This window comes from Leopardus geoffroyi, chromosome D3 (assembly GCF_018350155.1).
Source record: "Leopardus geoffroyi isolate Oge1 chromosome D3, O.geoffroyi_Oge1_pat1.0, whole genome shotgun sequence".
Taxonomy (NCBI): domain Eukaryota; kingdom Metazoa; phylum Chordata; class Mammalia; order Carnivora; family Felidae; genus Leopardus; species Leopardus geoffroyi.
Genome location: NC_059339.1, coordinates 5,142,267 through 5,158,829, shown reverse-complemented (window position 1 = coordinate 5,158,829; position 16,563 = coordinate 5,142,267). Strand labels below are relative to the sequence as shown.

Sequence of the window (16,563 nt, the reverse complement as noted above, 5' to 3'; positions counted from 1 at the left end):
CACCCACGTCCCTTCTGGGGCCGCCCCGTCCAGCTTCACAGCCGGCGATGGAGAACGGCTCTTGTTTCAAATATCCGACTCTGGGAAGAGCCCGGTCTCTTCCAAGGGATCACGTGATACCACGTGCCTTTCTTAACGTCAAGGGCACCACGTAACATAACCTGTCCAGGAACAAAATCCACCATACTGGGACTGTGCAGGGTGGGAATCTCCGGCCATCTGAGAATTCTGCCTGCCAGACACTGCAGGGATGAATCAGCTCTCACCCCCATCCCTCCTCCCCCGGAAGCTGTCTCCGTGCCCCGCCAGCCCAGCACATCTGCTTCCTGGCAGCTGCATACTTTGCTTCCTGTTGTCAGGAGCTGTTGTCTCCTGGCCACGGAGTCTGCGAAGTTCCCAGGCCGGGCCGTGGGTCTCCATTTATGCCTTTCTGCCTGTGGCACCATCCAACCCCAGGGCCTTTGCACTTGCTGTTCTTACTGTCTGTCTCCCCGGTGTGGCTCATTCTCTCATCCTTTCAAGTGTTTGCTCAAATGGCGCCTTTTCAGCGGAGCCTTTTCTGACTCTTTTTTCTTCCACTCTAAACATATTTTCTTCGGGGGCACCTAGATGACTTTAGTCAGTTAAGCATCTGATGTTGGCTCAGGCCATGATCTCGCGATTTGGGAGTTCAAGTCCTGCAGTGGGCTCTATGCTGACGGCACAGAGTCTGTCTGTCTTCCTCTCTCTCTGCCCCTCCCCAGCTCATGCTCTCTCTCTCAAGAATAAATAAACATTAAAAAAAAAAAAACCCACAAAAACCTTTAAAGATACTTTGTTAGGGCTCAGGCAGTAGAACATGCATCTCTTGATCGCAGGGTCGTGAGTTTGAGCCCCACATTGGGGGTAGAGTTTACTTTAAAAATTTTTAATTAAAAAAACAATCAAAACAACACATTACAAAAAAAAAAAACAAAACTTTTGTTTTACTTTTCTTCGCACCGAGTTTCGTCTGACCCGCTTATAGGTTTTGCCTGCTTACTCGGTTTACGATCTTCCTCCCCACACTAGAATGTCCGCTTTTCCACGAGCTTTCCAGAATTTGGTCTGGTTCTCTGGCACAGCCCCGGAACGTATGGTGGTGCCTGGCGCATACGAGGGGCTCAGTAAAGATCCGTCCAGAGAATAACGAATGAGTGAGGCTTGAGGAGGGCAGGTTTACCTTTTTTTTTTTTTTTTTAACCTGTTTTTCCTTTTTTTGCAAACCCTGAGCAGGCACAAGCGTTCCTTCCCCAGGCGGCCTCGTTACATAACCAAGGCCTTCGTTCTGCAAGGAGCTGTCAGCACAGCTTCAAACGGTTTTACTTAGTGTTTATAGCTTCTCCTCTTAGCTGCGTGCGCGAGCTCTCCAGAAGAGCCCTGGAAATAGGGCCTCGCTTCCAATGGGACAGAGGGGTCCTGACGTGGCGTGAGGAGGCCCCCTGGGCCGATGGGGCACCTGCGGGCGGCAGTGGACCTCAGGGTGGGGCCGTGGCCGGTGTCCCGCTCTGGGCACCCACGTCTAGGGACGGAAGCGTAGCTTTGTTCCGTAAATCACAGAGAGAGGAGAAGCCGAGGGTGGGCGCAGAAAGGGACTGACAAGCGTTGCCCTCTGGGCTCTGCCGCCTGTGAGCCACGCGTCCCAAAGTGTCCCAGCGCCCCTAAGGGATTCAGGTAGCACAGCATCCCGCCGAAAAGCGCCTTCTGTCTTGGTGGGGAACTCGTGCACCCTGCCTGGGGACCCACCCGGGCGGGAGGGTGGGCGCTGGCCTCAGCCACCCGCCCGGTCCTCAGGCCCCAAGGGTCACGAGTGCGAAGCCTGCTTCCGCGGCCCAAGTTTCTTGGAGGTCGGCCACAAAGTCAGCCTGGTTTGTTGTATTTATTCACTGTTATTATATAGTCTCCAATTAATAAAAGATTTCCACTTCAGGTGAGCTCATTATACGTTATGAATTTGCAAATGTCAAGATGATCGCGGTGAAATTTAGATGGTGTGGTTCCAAGGAGGCGATACCCAGGGGGCCTTTAACCGCTGCATTTAATAAACTCAGCGGTACCCCCTGCCCCCCCCCCCCCCCCCCCCAGAACAGGTGCGGGCTGCCTGGGGGCTGCCGCGGAGCTCAGCACTGTGGCATCTCGACCGCACATGAATTTTCATGGCAGGGATCCGAATGCTTTGGGGCCCCCGCCCTCCCAGACAGTGGGTTTCTGTACGTGAGGCTCTATCTGTGGGTCCTGAGAGCCCAGGTCTCACCCCCCCAGTTCCAGTCCGGCGCTGGTGGGAGAAGCCGGGCAGTTGGTTGTCCCCACAGCCGTGTGGCCGTGCTAGCCAGGCCCCACGTCTGGGAGCAGCCTCTCCGGGGAGGATGTGACAGAGGCCGCGGTTTCCCACTGGCAGGCGGCTCGGCATCTCTCCGTCAGGAATGGCCCTCTGAGGGGCCCGAGGAAGAACTCGGAGAGGGCTTTGGGGACAGTTAGTCTTGCCTCCAACCCCAGCGGTGCCATTTTTCGTGATTTAAAGCACGTGGACTCACCCCCTGAGCCTCAGTCTCCTCATTTGTGCAATGGGGGTGAAAGCACCCCCTCTGATTTTACCGGGATGGTTCCGTGGCCCATCACACACCGAGGGTCTTAGCAAACACTAAGAGAAAGAGGCTCACATTCAGTCGATCAGGTGTCCAGGGGCGCCCGTAGCCGGGGACCGGAGCTGACGCCGCGGCGTGTCCTTCTCTAAGGCGGGAGCGTGATGTCGGCGCCTGGACATGCTGAGGACCGTTAATGATGCTCCGCGTTGGGCTTCTGCCCCCTTACTTAGAGGTGTCGACGGTGAGACGGCTGGGGTGCCCCGGCTCTAGGGTCCAAAGTGCAGGGATTTGTTCAGTGCAAACATGCTTGAGGAAACGTGATTGCATGAAAAATTTTAATTTATATTCTTTTTTAAAAATGTTTTTATTTTCGAGAGAGAGAGCGTGCAAGCAGGGGAGGGGCAGAGAGAGAGGGAGACACAGAAGCCCAAGCAGGCTCCAGGCTCCGAGCTGTCGGCACAGAGCCCGACGCGGGGCTTGAACCCACGAACCGTGAGATCGTGACCTGAGCCCAAGTCCGACTGAGTCACCCAGGCGCCCCTAATTTACATTCTTAAAGGCATAAGCATCATCTGTGTCTTCTGCCTGCTGAATGAAAGTGTGTTTTGGGGCTCCTGGGTGGCTCAGTCGGTTGAGCTTGAGCATCCGACTTTGGCTCAGGTCATGATCTCACGGTCTGTGAGTTCGAGCCCCGCATTGGGCTCTGTGCGGACAGCTTGGAGCCTGGAGTCTGCTTCCAATCCTGTGTCTCCCTCTCTCTCTGCCCCTCCCCCGCTCATGCTCTGTGTCTCTCTCTGTCAAAAATAAACATTAAAAAAAAAAAAAAAAAAAAAAAAAGGAAGTGTGTTTTGGGAATGTCCAAGGGCAAGGAGGGCGCTCTCTCATCGGTGGAGCAGTGTTCTTTCTGGGTCTGTTCTTAACATTGAATCCACTTACCCTGGACGTCTGCCCTTGACTCCCCGTGTACCCGGCTCTCAGGCTGTGCAGTTTGGGCAGGGCTGATGCTCTCCCCGCGCTGGGGTTGGGCACGTGACTCCAGCCTGGCCAATTAGCTTATCCCATCCCCTGAGCCCAGTGATTGGTTCAGGGATGGGCATATGATCTCTCCGAGGCCAGTAATACTTTCTTTCTGACATTCTTTAAAAAAATGTTTTTAATGTTTATTTATTTTTGACAGAGAGAGAGAGAGAGAGAGAGAGCGCGAGCGAGCATGAGTGGGGGAGGGGACAGAGAGGGAGGGGGAGTCACAGATTCCAAAGCAGGCTCCGGGCTCTCAGCACAGAGCCCAACATGGGGCTCAAACCCACGAACTGCGAGATCATGACCTGAGCCGAAGTCGGACGTTCAAGTTCAACCGACTGAGACTGAGCCACCCAGGCGCCCCTGCCGTTCTTCTTCTGACACGGAGTCCTGAGGACATTGGGTTCCTGGAAGCAGCCAAGCCTGAAGCCACGAACACTGCGGCCATGCAAACCAGTCATCCCTCTTGACTTTGGTTTTTGTCATTATCAACTATAACACTGCTCTGAGCCCTGTGGTTCCAGACAAGAAGACATCTCTTGGTCCTTTGTAGCTAAATGCAGTGATTTAACAAGTGATCAACTCCAGCTTGGGGACCTCACCCTGTCCCGTGTTTTGTCATTTTCTGTACCTCCTCAGGAGCTTTGCAAAAGCGGGGAAGCTAATGCACACTAATCCCAGCGTGATCTGGAATGCCCCCCCCCCCGTTTTCCCACAGGAAGCTCCCCTAAACAAAGACCAAAGAATAAATATAATTTGTGAGATAAATAAAAAACACTTAAAACTGTAAAGGCACATGTGCTCAGAAGAAAAAGCTCTGCAGATGGGAAAAGCCCCCCCCCGCCCCCGTTTTGCTGACAATGGCACAATGCCATCCCTCACACCCCTGGTTTACCGAAGGACCAAACAATTACAGTAAGTGATGAAAAGATTATAACGAGTGATGATTTCATTGAATTTCTAAATTTCATTGTGACAGTCTCCTGGATATTTACAAATTCATAATGTATAATGGACTAACCCAAATGGGAAATCTTTTATTAATTGGATAAACCAGATTGTATATTAAAAATGAATAAAACAAATGAGGTTGAATTCATAGACCTCAAGTTAAGATTTGCGCGAACCGCTATGCACTCCTAGGAATTTGAATTGGCACAACTTTTCCGAGAGGCCCTTGATGCGAAAATTCCTGAATTGTACCTGCTTTCACTTGGCGATCCGTTCTTCAGGGACCTACCTTGAAGAACTACACGTAGGAAGGTGCAGGGACAAGACTGCTGCTTTTTGAAAAAAGGTTTTATTTCGTTAGGTGATGTCTAACACCCAATGTGTCATATATATATATATATATATATATATATATATATATATATATATACACACACACACACATATATATATAATATTCTAATATTTAATTGTGTATATATATACTTGTATATATATATAGTATATATATATATATTTATATGTTTGTATTTTCCACCTGTTGGAAATATTATAATATATATATAATATATATATTAGAATATATAATATTCTAATATTTAATTGTATATATATATATATTTATATGTTTGTATTTTCCACCTGTTGACTTGAGATATTTTGTTGAGTGGTAAATACATATCACGGTCCACTCAGGGCTTTTGCTAGACCTACTTCTATCCATTAGGCTGCTTTTGGTTACTGGTAGTTAATATCCGAGGTGCTGTGTTTAAACAATTCAGCTCATCACCTCAGTGAACAGAAAGTCTGGACTGGAGGCTGGCGCTATGGCTCAAAGACGTCGTCAGGAGCTCTCTTTCTGTTCCGCCATGTGTAGTCCTGTGGTGCCTCAAGGTCAAAAGAGGCTGCCAGGGCCCTCCTATCACACCTTCACTTTCTAAGATGGCAAGAAGGAAGGGGTGGAGGGCAAAACATCTGTTCTAGGAAAGCACGCTTCCCACAACTACCTTCTACATGGATCGCATTGGTCGGCACTGGGTCACAGGCCTCCTCTAGCGTGGTCCCTTGCCAGGACCGAAGGTGATTGGCTGACACCTATCAGGACTCCCCCGCCCTGCCCACAGGGCTGAGGTTGCCACTTAAGCCAGTTGGGAGCTTGCTGGGAAGGAGAGTAGGCTGCATCTGGCAGTTCTGGGGGTCTTGGGCTGTGCTGAGGCAACAGTGGGTGGGAAAGACACGTCCCACCCACCCCGGGTGGCTAACAGACCCCAGAGTCAGACTGGGTCAAATCTGATTGTGCCCCTAGCTGGCCGGCAGTGTGCCCACAGGTAAATTGCTTAAGCTTTCCATGCCTCAGTTTCCTCAGCCTTTTATGGTTTGTGGAGCAGATGGTTGTGAGGGTCCAATGAACTAAAAATGGGGTTCAGCCCAAACCTGGACCGAAAACAGGTGACAAAAGGTTGTAGACAAGTGTTCAGCCTCGCTCTATTCACAGTAGCAAAAGGTGCCGACAACCCAAACGCCCAACAGCGGATGAATGGATACAAAAATGTGTCCTACCCACACAATGGAGCATTCTTCAGTTAGAAACGAGGAGTGAGGTACTGATTCACACCACAACCGGGGATGGGCCTGCTCTGGGTGCGGAAGCCAGGCGCAAAAGACGGCACGTGGGGAGATCCCGCTTGGATGAGATGTCCAGAAGCGGCAAAGCCATAAAGGCAGAAAGTAGTTCGGTGCTGGCCGGAGGCTGAGGGGAGCGGGGGAGTAGCTGGGCACAGGGTTTCGCTTTGGGGTGACGAGAAAGTTCTGGAACCGGATATGGGTGATGGGTGCACAGCGCCATGAATGTCCGAAATGCCACGGAATTGTACGTTTTGAAATGGTCACAAGGGTCAGTTTTATGTTATGTGTACTTCACAGCTATAAATTAGAAAACATTTAGTTTACAGCAATAAAGATGAGCAAATAAAAAATAAATTAAAAAACCCGAAGCGTGGAAAGCCCTTAGAGCAGTGCCTGCCTGGTGTGTGTTTAATGTTTGTTCTGCCCCAGAGCGGTTAAAACTTGTTCCAAAATCCCCTGCTGGGGGAGGGGGGGGAGGGCGGCTCGGGGGGGGGGGCTCCCCACCCATTGGGGCTCTATCTGAAAGTGGACTCAAGCCCCTTGCGTCCTCAATTTTCACCAGCTTTTTGGGGTTTCTGCCACCTCCCGAGGGCTCAGCTCTTAATTGAGTGCCCTTTCACTCGCCCACCAATTTCACCACCATTTACTGGACTTTCTCCCCTTGCGCCCAGCCCTGTTCTGTCACCAGCCATTTGGTGAACAAGACAGGGGCTGACCTTCCAGTGGGGGAGACCAGCACTAATGAAGTTCGTCCTCCTGGACGCATGATGCCAGGTAGTAACAGCTTCTGTGCAGAAGATATGGAAATGGGACAGAGAGATGCGAGGTACTTGCATTGGGGCGGGGGGGGGGGGTAGTCCCGGGAAAGGGACCCCCTTCCTTCCGTCACTTGTCCATGTATCGAGGTGTGCTAGCAATTGTATTCTTCTTGACTTCCTATTCAAGGGAGCCCAGCTGCTATTCTGAGAGGCCCTCCTCACCCACCACGCGGCCCGAGGTGGTGGAAACGGGAGGGTGGTTTGAGGGTGTTCCCTGGACCATCCCAGCTGAACACGAGTATTTGCATTGGAAAAGGACAGTCCGTCTTGGCAAAGAACATCTTAACTGAGATGGATGGGTCACGATGGGGGTCGCTGCATGTGTGCTGGAAACGCTGGCGGTGCCAAGGATAAGGCAGGGTGGCGTTCCAAAGCCGGGGCAGGGGTGGGGAAATCCCTCTGCCCAGGGCCCCTCGTATCCCCCTTCCTTCTGCGGTTCGGGCCAGGCCCGCAGTGCCAGCATAGCCACGAGATGGCAGTGTCGCTCTACGCTTGCGGCCGGGCGGGCGCGTGGGCTGAGTTTAGCAGAGATGGGGGCGGGGAAGCGCGCGAGAGGGCCCGCGTGGGGGCACCTGCCTGGCGGGTAGGGGGTGCGGGACCTGGGGGAAGCTAGCTCGGAGCAGAGGGCCTTGGGCTCGCTTTTAATTGGATTGGCCTCAGTTTCCCCATCTGCACACGGCGGGGGGTGGGGGGGTGGGGGCGGGGGTTTGGCTGCGTAATTCTTACGATCTTGTCTCAGGCTCTGAGGCCAGCAGACTGGGGGTGACATTCTAGGTTTGTTGAGTGGGGTTGTGGGATAGGCTTGAGAGGAGGGCTCTGCTGGGCTGGGGGGGCAGTGGTCTCCTAGGTCACTGCTGCGGGTCCCTCCTACCTTCTCTGACCCCTTCAGGAAGTCCTTTTCCCCGCCCAGAATAATGCTGGAAATACACCCATTATAATATAGACTCTGGGGCCTGGTTAATATGCAGGAGTCCTTACCCAACCACAGGACAGGTTGAGGGAGGGCTGGAATTCTCATCTCACATAAGGAGCTCAGAGGGGTTTAGGGGCTTGTCCAAAGTCACACAGCCGTGTGGAAAAGCTACCCTCAAAAAACAGATCCCTCTCCACAGCCATCATTAGCAGCGATCCGCTGGGGGGGGGGGGGGAACAGAACTATGCCTGTCTACTTTAGCTTTGTAACAGCAGTACTGAGAACGATATATGACCAGAATGGAGAGCTAGGGAGGGGTCCATTTTATTTTTCAATAATTTTTAATTACTTCTAGAAGTTTTTTAAATTTACTTTTTAAAGTAACCTCTACACCCAACATGGGGCTCAGGACCCCGAGATCTAGAGTCTCCTGCTCTTCCAATGGAGCCGGCCAGGTGCCCCGGGAGGGGGTCTGTTTTAGATGGCTGGTCTGGTCTGGGAAGGCCTCTCTGAGGATGTGAGGGACTCACCAGACCTATTCACCCCCTCCCCGTGCATCCCGGCCAGAAAATGACTTGTTGTCTTTGGTCACAGACCATCCCCCACTCCCCCCCCACCTGTCAGCAAACACGTGGGCACCTTGCCTAGAACACCCCAGGTCTCCCTGCTGTGAGTTCCCCAGAGATCAGCCTGTATGCATTTCCTCCTTTTCCTCCTTTTGCAGGGGGGGGGGGGCAGGACCTGCATTCCATTCCTTTTTTTGTTTCCCCATCTCCCTCCCCAATCCCCAAGGCCTGGCACATAGTAGGTGCTCAGCTCAGCAAACACGAATGAGTCCGTGGGAAAGAGAAGACACAGAGGACGCATCTGGGCTCAGAGGATCTCAGGCCATGCTGACAGCATCTGGGGATCATGCTCCCAGTCGGGGGAACCGTCATGGGGGGGGGGGCAGAGGGGCCCTTCCCAAGGGCCACCCCAGACCCGAGGAGACCACCCCTTGTCCATCCTGGTATTTGGTTCTCCAGGTTTGGATCGCAGGCCTTGCCAGGGAGCCCAAAGGGGTTTGGCCAGCACTTGGGTTCCTTGAAAAGGAAGCTGTTAGTTGCGACGGGAAATTCCCTTTCTGTCTCGCAATTAACCTGGCCTAGAGACTCGTCACCTGCCCCGGGCTCCTTCCTCCTTCCTTTATCTAAGAAGAGCTGAGCGCTGCCTCTGCTAATGAGCTTGTCTGTACTAATGAAGCAGGTGCCCTGTCCCCCGCCGGCCCCCCTCGCCAGCTGGGAGGGGGAGGGCTGTTCTTCAGATGTGAGCTCTGGGCCCACAGAGGAAAATCAGATACATGAGAATAATGACCATAATGATGAGAATGATCATGTGGACAGTGGATCCCTTTAAATGAGCTCTCCCTTCATAGGTCGGGGGCTTTATACGCCCTATACGGGACCCCAAGTGGACGGTGCGGTGGCTTCCATTTGTCAGATGGGGACACTGAGGCTGTGGAGCCTAAATGACGGGGCCCAGGTGGCATAACTGGGGTGGCAGGGCCCGGTTCTCAGCCAAGACTCTGGGACTCAGTTTGCTCACCCCACTGCTGCCTTATTGACGTTTCTAAACAGTTTGACCCACTTTTTTTTTTTTTATGGGAAACCTAGACACTGGAGCCAGTGGCTGGTACATGGGAGCTGGGGGTGGGGGGGAGGACTCCCACCTCAGGTGCCTCCCCACCGGCCCCCCCAGCTGTGTAGGGCAAGTGTCCGGGCATCTGACGACTGCAGGAGCCCCCACGTGACCCCAGCCTGATTCATTCAGTTTGCTGAACCCCCGTCGCCCGGCCTGGGTTGGGGTGAGAGGTGCCCCGGGGGGGGGGGGGATAATAGCTACTGTGACCCCCCAGTGAGGCCCTTGTCCCAGGCTGGAGGAATCCGACCACCCACCCAGTCCCCTCCCTGCCTCCAGTACACCCTGGCGCAGGCGCTGTGACCCTGCCCCCAGAGCCGTCTCTCGCCTCGTCGTGTATGCCTGACGCCTGGGCGTCCTCCCGCTCAAGTAAATAAGGGCCCCCGAGGGCCCCTGCCTCACACCTGGGTAGACAACCCCAAGACGCCTTCGCTTTCTTTCAGGGCCCCTGACCGCGCCCAGCCAGGGCACCCCCATCCCTGCCCTAGTGCTTGGTGGAAATTCCTCAGGCAGCCCCCCCTCCCCCCCGACTCCCCGAGGCGACCCCACGGGGACCCCCAAGCTGGGCCGAAAGTACCCCAGGACCTCTCGTCCGCACTCAGCCTCGCAGTCCCTGTCCCCCGCGGACACCCCTCCCCCCATTCCGAGGACCATCCATTCTCCACCCCCCCCCCCGCGACCTTGGGAACTCCCGCCACTTGGCCCGAATCCGCCCCATCTATCTGCTTTCGGCCGGCAGGTGCCCCCTCCCGCGGCCCCGTCCGCGCGCCCGCCCCAGACCGCCCCCGCGGGGCTCTCGGGCCTGTGCCGCCGGGCACCCTCCCCCAGGGACGCCCGGGAGTGGCACGTCCCGCCGCCTATGGCTGGGCGGCCGCCTGGGGCCCCGTCTCCGCGGCGGGCCCGCCCCCTCCCCGGCCCCGCCCTCCCGCCGCCGCCCCGCCCTCCGCCCGGCGCTCGCCGCTCGCTCACTCTCTCGCGGGCTGCGGGGCGGCCGGCAGCTGGCGCGGGCAGAGGCGGCGGCGGCGGCGGCGGCGGCGGCGCCACGGCGATGGGACGGGCGCTGGGGCGCAGGAGCCGCGGCGGCGGCGGCGGCGGCGGCGGCGGCGGCGGGGCCCGCGCAACTCGGGCCAAGTGCGGGGCCGCCGGCGCGGGCGCGGGGCGCTGAGCCCCCGCGGCCCCCAGCTCCCGGGCCGCGCACTGCCGAGCCCCGGAGAGCGCGCAGGGGCGAGCGGAGGAAGCGCCGCCAGCGCCGGCCGCCTGCGTCTGGGGAAGAGCGGCGCCCCGGGGGCGAGCCATGCCCGGCGCCCGAGCGTAGCCGCCGGGGGCTGCCCCCCACCCCCGCCCCCGGGAGCCGCGGGCCGGGCCGGGCGCGCGACAGGAGCAGCCCCGCGCCGCGCCCACCGCGCGCCGAGGACCATGCCGCCCCCGGGCCGGGCGCCGCCGCTCGGGCTCCTGCTGGCGCTGACTGCGCTCCGGTGCCCAGGTAACGCGTCCCCGGACCCCATCCCCGACCCCGGCCGCGGCGCACAAAGTTGGCTCCCGCGCGGGGCGGCCACCTCCTTCGCAAGTCCCCGGCAGCTCGCACCTCCCGGACTCGGGTCTGGGGAGACCCCGGGAACCCAGGGGTCCCCGGCACGTACCTCTCTGCCCGGCGCGAGAGCCCGCCAGCCTTCCGCGCCAGCTCCCCTGCGGATCCCTGCAGGGCGCACGGGGGCAACAGACCGGAGGCGCTCAGCGTCTCGAGGCGGGTGGGGGCGCGCCTCCAGGAATCTAGCCCCCCCCCCCCCCCGCCACCCCGCCTGGTCCTGGTTTCCCCGGGGTTTCGCTGTGACGGGGCGTCGGCGGACCCCCTTCTCCCGGTCTCCTGCTGCCCGCGGACGACGCACGGCCGCGCGTTCCCAGGACACCTGCGGGGCCCCAGCCTTGAGGTCGTCTCGGTCGGCGCAGTCTGTCTGGCTCGTCCGCAGCCTCTCCCCGCTCCCCGCCGCACCCTCCTGCTTTTGCACCCCCCCCCCCCTTCCCCGAACATGTCCCCTCCCCGAGTGGCCTCCCCTTAGCCCAGGCGCAGCCTGCTGCTCGCTTTCTGGAGACGCGTGCTGCCCCAGCGCCCTGACCCCAAGGCGGCCGGGCAGCCCCGCGCGCGCAGGGCCGCCTGGAACGTGGTGATGCCCAGAGCCATTGCCTGGGTACCATGGAGCCGGGCTCCCTGCTGGCACCGGCGCAGCTGTCGCCAAAACCTAGTGAGTGGGAAAGGCAGAACAGTCATGTATTTTCTCTCTCTGCTGGAGTTTGGAACGCTTTTTACCGCCTTGGCGTGGCTACATGTTGGTTCTAGAGGAAGGCCACCCTAAAATGCCAGTCCGTCCCCTCCCCTTCCCCCACCCCAAGCAGCAGAGACCGTCCTGAAGGCTCCGATGAACCCGGAACCGTCACGAGCAACCTGCGTGTGCATTTGGAGAGCTCGGTTCTCCTCCAGCCCTTTCAAAATCAGGACCCATGATTGGGGGAGCAGAGAGCGTTCTCTTTAGAAAAAAATTCTGCTCCTTTTCTTAACAAACAAACCGCACAGACACCCAGAATGCAGGAGAAAAATAGAACTTTAACTTTTCAGCTGCAACTGCCTTAGGGAGGTTGCATTTAGGAACAAACCTTGTATGCCAACTTAACGGGTGATGTATTTGCGTGGAAAAAGTAAACATTGCCTGCCTTCGAGATGCCCTGAAGTGACCCAGAATATTTCATAAAACCTTCCACTCGGAAAAAGCCTGATGCCAGAGATCTCCATCGGCGCTCAGCTTTGGCTTCACGTGTGGATGGGTCTTCCCTCTGCTGGGCTAATGAGCAGCTATACCGGCCGTGTCTCCTGCTCTCGGTGTCCTTCCGTGGTTCATAAGGGGGGCTGTGGCCGGGGTCAGGGCTGTTTCCTCTTAGCTGAGGCCCTCCCTGGGACCTGTTCCCCAAAATGCAGTTCCCTGGGCTTGAAAATTACAGTTTTGTCTCTATTTTGTTTCTCCACGGGGGTCAGCCTTTGCCTGGATGTGCTCGGAGCCGGTATTGGAAGTCTCTCAGAGAAGCTGCCTGCCTGACGCTTGTAGGAGAACATCGAGAACCCCCCCCGCCCCCCCTCCCATCCCCTAGCAACGGAAGAGCTTGTGCCTGGCTCTGGGAGGAGGCCGGGTCCTGGCAGGGAAGGTGTACCACCTCTGAAACCTGCTGTTGGCCCCGGCTCCTAGCCCTGCTGTCCCTGCCGCTCCCCGAGGGTCTCAGCTGGGCAATTCCTAATGCAGGTGCCATGAGGCAGAGGACCCCCCCCCCCACCCCCCGTGCCATCGTCAGGGTCTTGGGAGCACATGTAAGTCTTTTCACTGGTCCCTACCAGGGACATAAAGAGAGACAGTTTGATAACTCTATATTTAGCATCAGTTAGGAGAGCTAGGAAAAAAACAAGGCTGCGATTCTTGAAAGATACTTAGCTGCCTACTGTCGGTTGAAAGGTTCAGAGGAATTAGCTACAGTTTCCTTCGGAGCTGGTTGGATCTTCTGGCATGATTGAGCGATCGCTTGTGGCTGAGGTTTGGGAGAGGGGCTGGAAGGGTGCTGAGGGAAGGAAGGACGCCCTCTCCCCCGTCACACGCAGGGACTGTCTGCTCTGTGCCCCCCCCCCCCCCCCCCCCCCGCGTGGGCAGCTGCCATGGTAAAGACCGTGGTGGGCGTACTCAGCCTTGTAAGCGCTTAAACATATGGCCCTGCACTTGGTAAGAGTCAGCACAAATCCCCCAGCTTAGCGACTAGGGGGCCCCCATTATTCAAGGCACTTTTGTGCGAGCTACGGCTTTGCAAATTAGCAGCGCTGTGACAGTCCCTGCTGGGGAAAATGGACGCGCCTTGCTTCATTGACCCATTGTGCTCAGGGTCTATAAAATTGGGGTGGGTGGAGAGCCCCCAACAGAGGGGCCTTGTGACTGGCAGTGACTTGTGTGTGTGTGTGTGGGGGGGGGTGGCTTTGGCCCCAAAGCGGAGATACTCTTCGCCCTGCCTGGCACCTTGGCATGCAATGTGGTATATTTCTTTCTCATGACAATAGTGATTTGTGGGGGGGGGGGGGGGGGCTTGCCTGTCTATGGTGTTGCTCTGCAGAGAAGTATCGTCCGGAGGTGGTGGTGGGTGGGATGCAACTGCTGTCACCTCCCCTGAGTGATTTAGTGGCGGTACGGTGGAGGTTCCCAGAGTAAATCATTTCAGCACCCCCCCCCCCACTACCGGATGCGGGGGACTTGGGAGGCGGGAGGCTTCTGTGTGAGCTGCAGCAGTCAGCCAACAATGAGCACGGTGATTGCCATGACCCAAGAGAGCAAAAGGAACCCCTTGCTTGTCGATGTGAAGTCCAGGAGGGTGGTCTCTGGGCTGGCAGAGCCCTTCCAGGGGCCTTGTTCCTGGATGAGCACCCCCCCCCCCCCGCCGGTTGTACGCGGCTGGGTGGCTCCTTTCTTCTTTCCTGGGTCTGACATCGAATGGGCACAGAGACGGGACTTTCCTTGTTGCTGTGGGGTTGAGCAAATGCACGCGGCCCGTCCCCTTGGGGATATGGAGGCACCCGGGCACCATGGGCGGCTTCGTGGGGAGCTTGGTCCCCCCAGATCTTTCTTGGAGTAAGTGAGTGGTCTCGCAGAGCAACAAGGCGTCTCGGAGCACCGGGCCCAACCGCCCCCTGTGCAGATGGGGAAAAGGAGACCCAGACCAGGGGAGTGACTTCCTCGGGGCCACACGGGTGAATTGGTGTCAGGTCAGGCGCGTGGCTCCCACAGTTGTTCTTTGTAAAGAACGTCCCCCAGGGGTTTCTCACTGTGCTCAGGGGAGGCTTAGCTCTGCTGGATGGGCCTTTGAGGGACTGTGGCTCCATTTAAGGAGCCCAAGGTCAGGAGAACGACAGCGGTTTGGTGATGCAGTGAATCACCCGGTGGTGCTGATGGGGACGGGGTGATAGAAGTGAGAGCTTCTGAAGGCCCCCCCCCGCCGTGTCGCAGGCGCCGGCCCAGGCCTTGCCTTGTGTGAACTCAGTGGGAGAGACCCACCTCCCTGGCGGGTGGACACTCTCACCATTCACCGTTTATAGGTGAGGATATTGAGATCAGAGATGCCAAGTAACTTGCCTGAGGCCACACAGCGTCAGATTCTAGCCCAGGTGCTGGTCTGTGCCTTACCTACCACCTGACGCAACCGGGTTCCCCCGCGCAGCCTCACACAGAGTGGTGTGGACGGGCCTCCGCGGGCCAAGCTGGGGGGTGGTGATCGAGCCCCGTCCAAGTGCCGGCCTCTGCTGGGGGCTTGCATTTCTGTCGTGCAACACACGCGTCTGTGAAGGGGAACTAAGGTTGCGAGCCGTAGGAATCAACCAGCCTGGGGGGTCAACTCTGCAGGCGCCTGGGAATCCTTTACGTTTGGTGCCCTCGAGGGATTAGATGGTTCTGTTCGAGGCCGAGACTTGGGCAGAGAGACTCCCCCTCTTTTCCCTTTGGTCTCCTGCCCTGGTCCTTCCATTTCAGTGAACCTGGGAGTCTGGAACAGCTCCGTAACTAACCCCGGTCGACAGCTGTCTGTGTGTTCTGAGCCCTTCGCGGATTTTGCTTCATTGACCCTCAACAACCCCATGGGGTAAGGACTGGTACTTGTCCCATTTTACAGATGAGGAAACTGAGGCCGTGGCTTATGTGAGGTCACACAGAGGGAAGGGGGACGGATGTGAACCCACAGCGGGCCTGGTTCAGAGTCAGTGCTCTTGAAACTGTTACCTTCTGCGTGTTCCTGGCACCAGGGTTTGTGGGCGATGGATTGGATTTTGAGGCTCATTTGGGCCCAGGGGATTCAGGGATTTGGTTCTTTTTTGAGAAAATCATTCTGGGAAGTGTTGGCAGCTCTAAAGCTGCCCCCCTCAGTCAGGAGCCCTGGGGTGTATCTGCAGGGAGGGTTTGGCGTTTTGGGTAACCGAGCCTGCGTGGAAATCCAGTGGAGGACGACTTCTGTCGCCCTTGTGGCATGTCTGGCCTGCAGACTTCACTCGTTAGTTGCCAGCATTTAAAAAGTGGGACGTGTCAGTATCACGACTTCTCTCAAGAAATTGGGAGATCTCGTCTAACCCTTGACCGCTCTGGGACTCAGTATCCCCATCTGTAAAATGGGCCCTGTCTCAGTCCACTCGGGCTGCTGTAGCCAAATACCCCAGGATGGGTGCTTTGTGAACAACAGACCTCTGTTTCTCGCAGTTCTGGAAACTGGGAAGTCCAAGATCAAGGCCCCGGCACGGCCACGTTCTGGTGAGAGCCCTCTTCTCCTCTCCCTGTGTTCTCATGTGGTGGAAGGATGCGGGAGCCCGCGGCGGGCGCGGGGGGAGGGGGGGTCTCTTCTATGAGGGCACCCACTCCACTCCTGAGGCTCCCCCATCGTGACCTCATCACCTCCCAAAGGCCCCACCTCCTGATATCACATCGGGGGTGCGGTTTCAACCTAGGAAGGCCAGATGGGCTCTTTGCTGTAACAGTCAAAGCTGTGAAGTGAAGGTTAACGGAGCCTTGGTGCTTACCATGTGGCTACTCACTTCGGATTTCCCTGGATTCTTGGGCGGGCGCCCAGGGAGAGGTTAGGGGCTCAGATGTATCCCCGGTGGGGATACTAAGGTTCAGAGGAACGCAGGGACCCGATCAAGACAATGCAGATTGTGAGTGGCAGGGCGGGGTCTGCTCCCCAACGAGCCTGACTCCTGTCTTTCCTGCCTCTACGGTGCCTTCTTATCCTGGAGTTTTCTCTCATTTCCCAATCTCTCCGGCTTAGGTACCTGCGATCTCAGGGGCTTGCATTCTAGGACAGGTTCATGTGATGGAGAGACAGGGAGCCAGCAAATTCACCAACAGGAAAGTCCTAGCCAGTAATTTGTGCCCCTCATGTTCAACACAAGGCTATG

The 16,563-nt window shown here is 56.9% G+C and overlaps 1 protein-coding gene across 1 annotated transcript in view; it reads left to right on the top strand.

Moving 5' to 3' along the window:
• The first annotated feature begins 10,496 nt into the window (after positions 1 to 10,496).
• LOC123588322 (transmembrane protein 132B) overlaps positions 10,497 to 16,563 on the top strand; it is a 367,329-nt gene continuing 361,262 nt past the window's right edge. Inside the window, exon 1 of the mRNA XM_045459135.1 lies at positions 10,497 to 11,091. Within this exon, the coding sequence (XP_045315091.1) occupies positions 11,025 to 11,091 (67 nt within the window). The 5' untranslated portion in view covers positions 10,497 to 11,024. The remainder of the gene's footprint in view (positions 11,092 to 16,563) is intronic.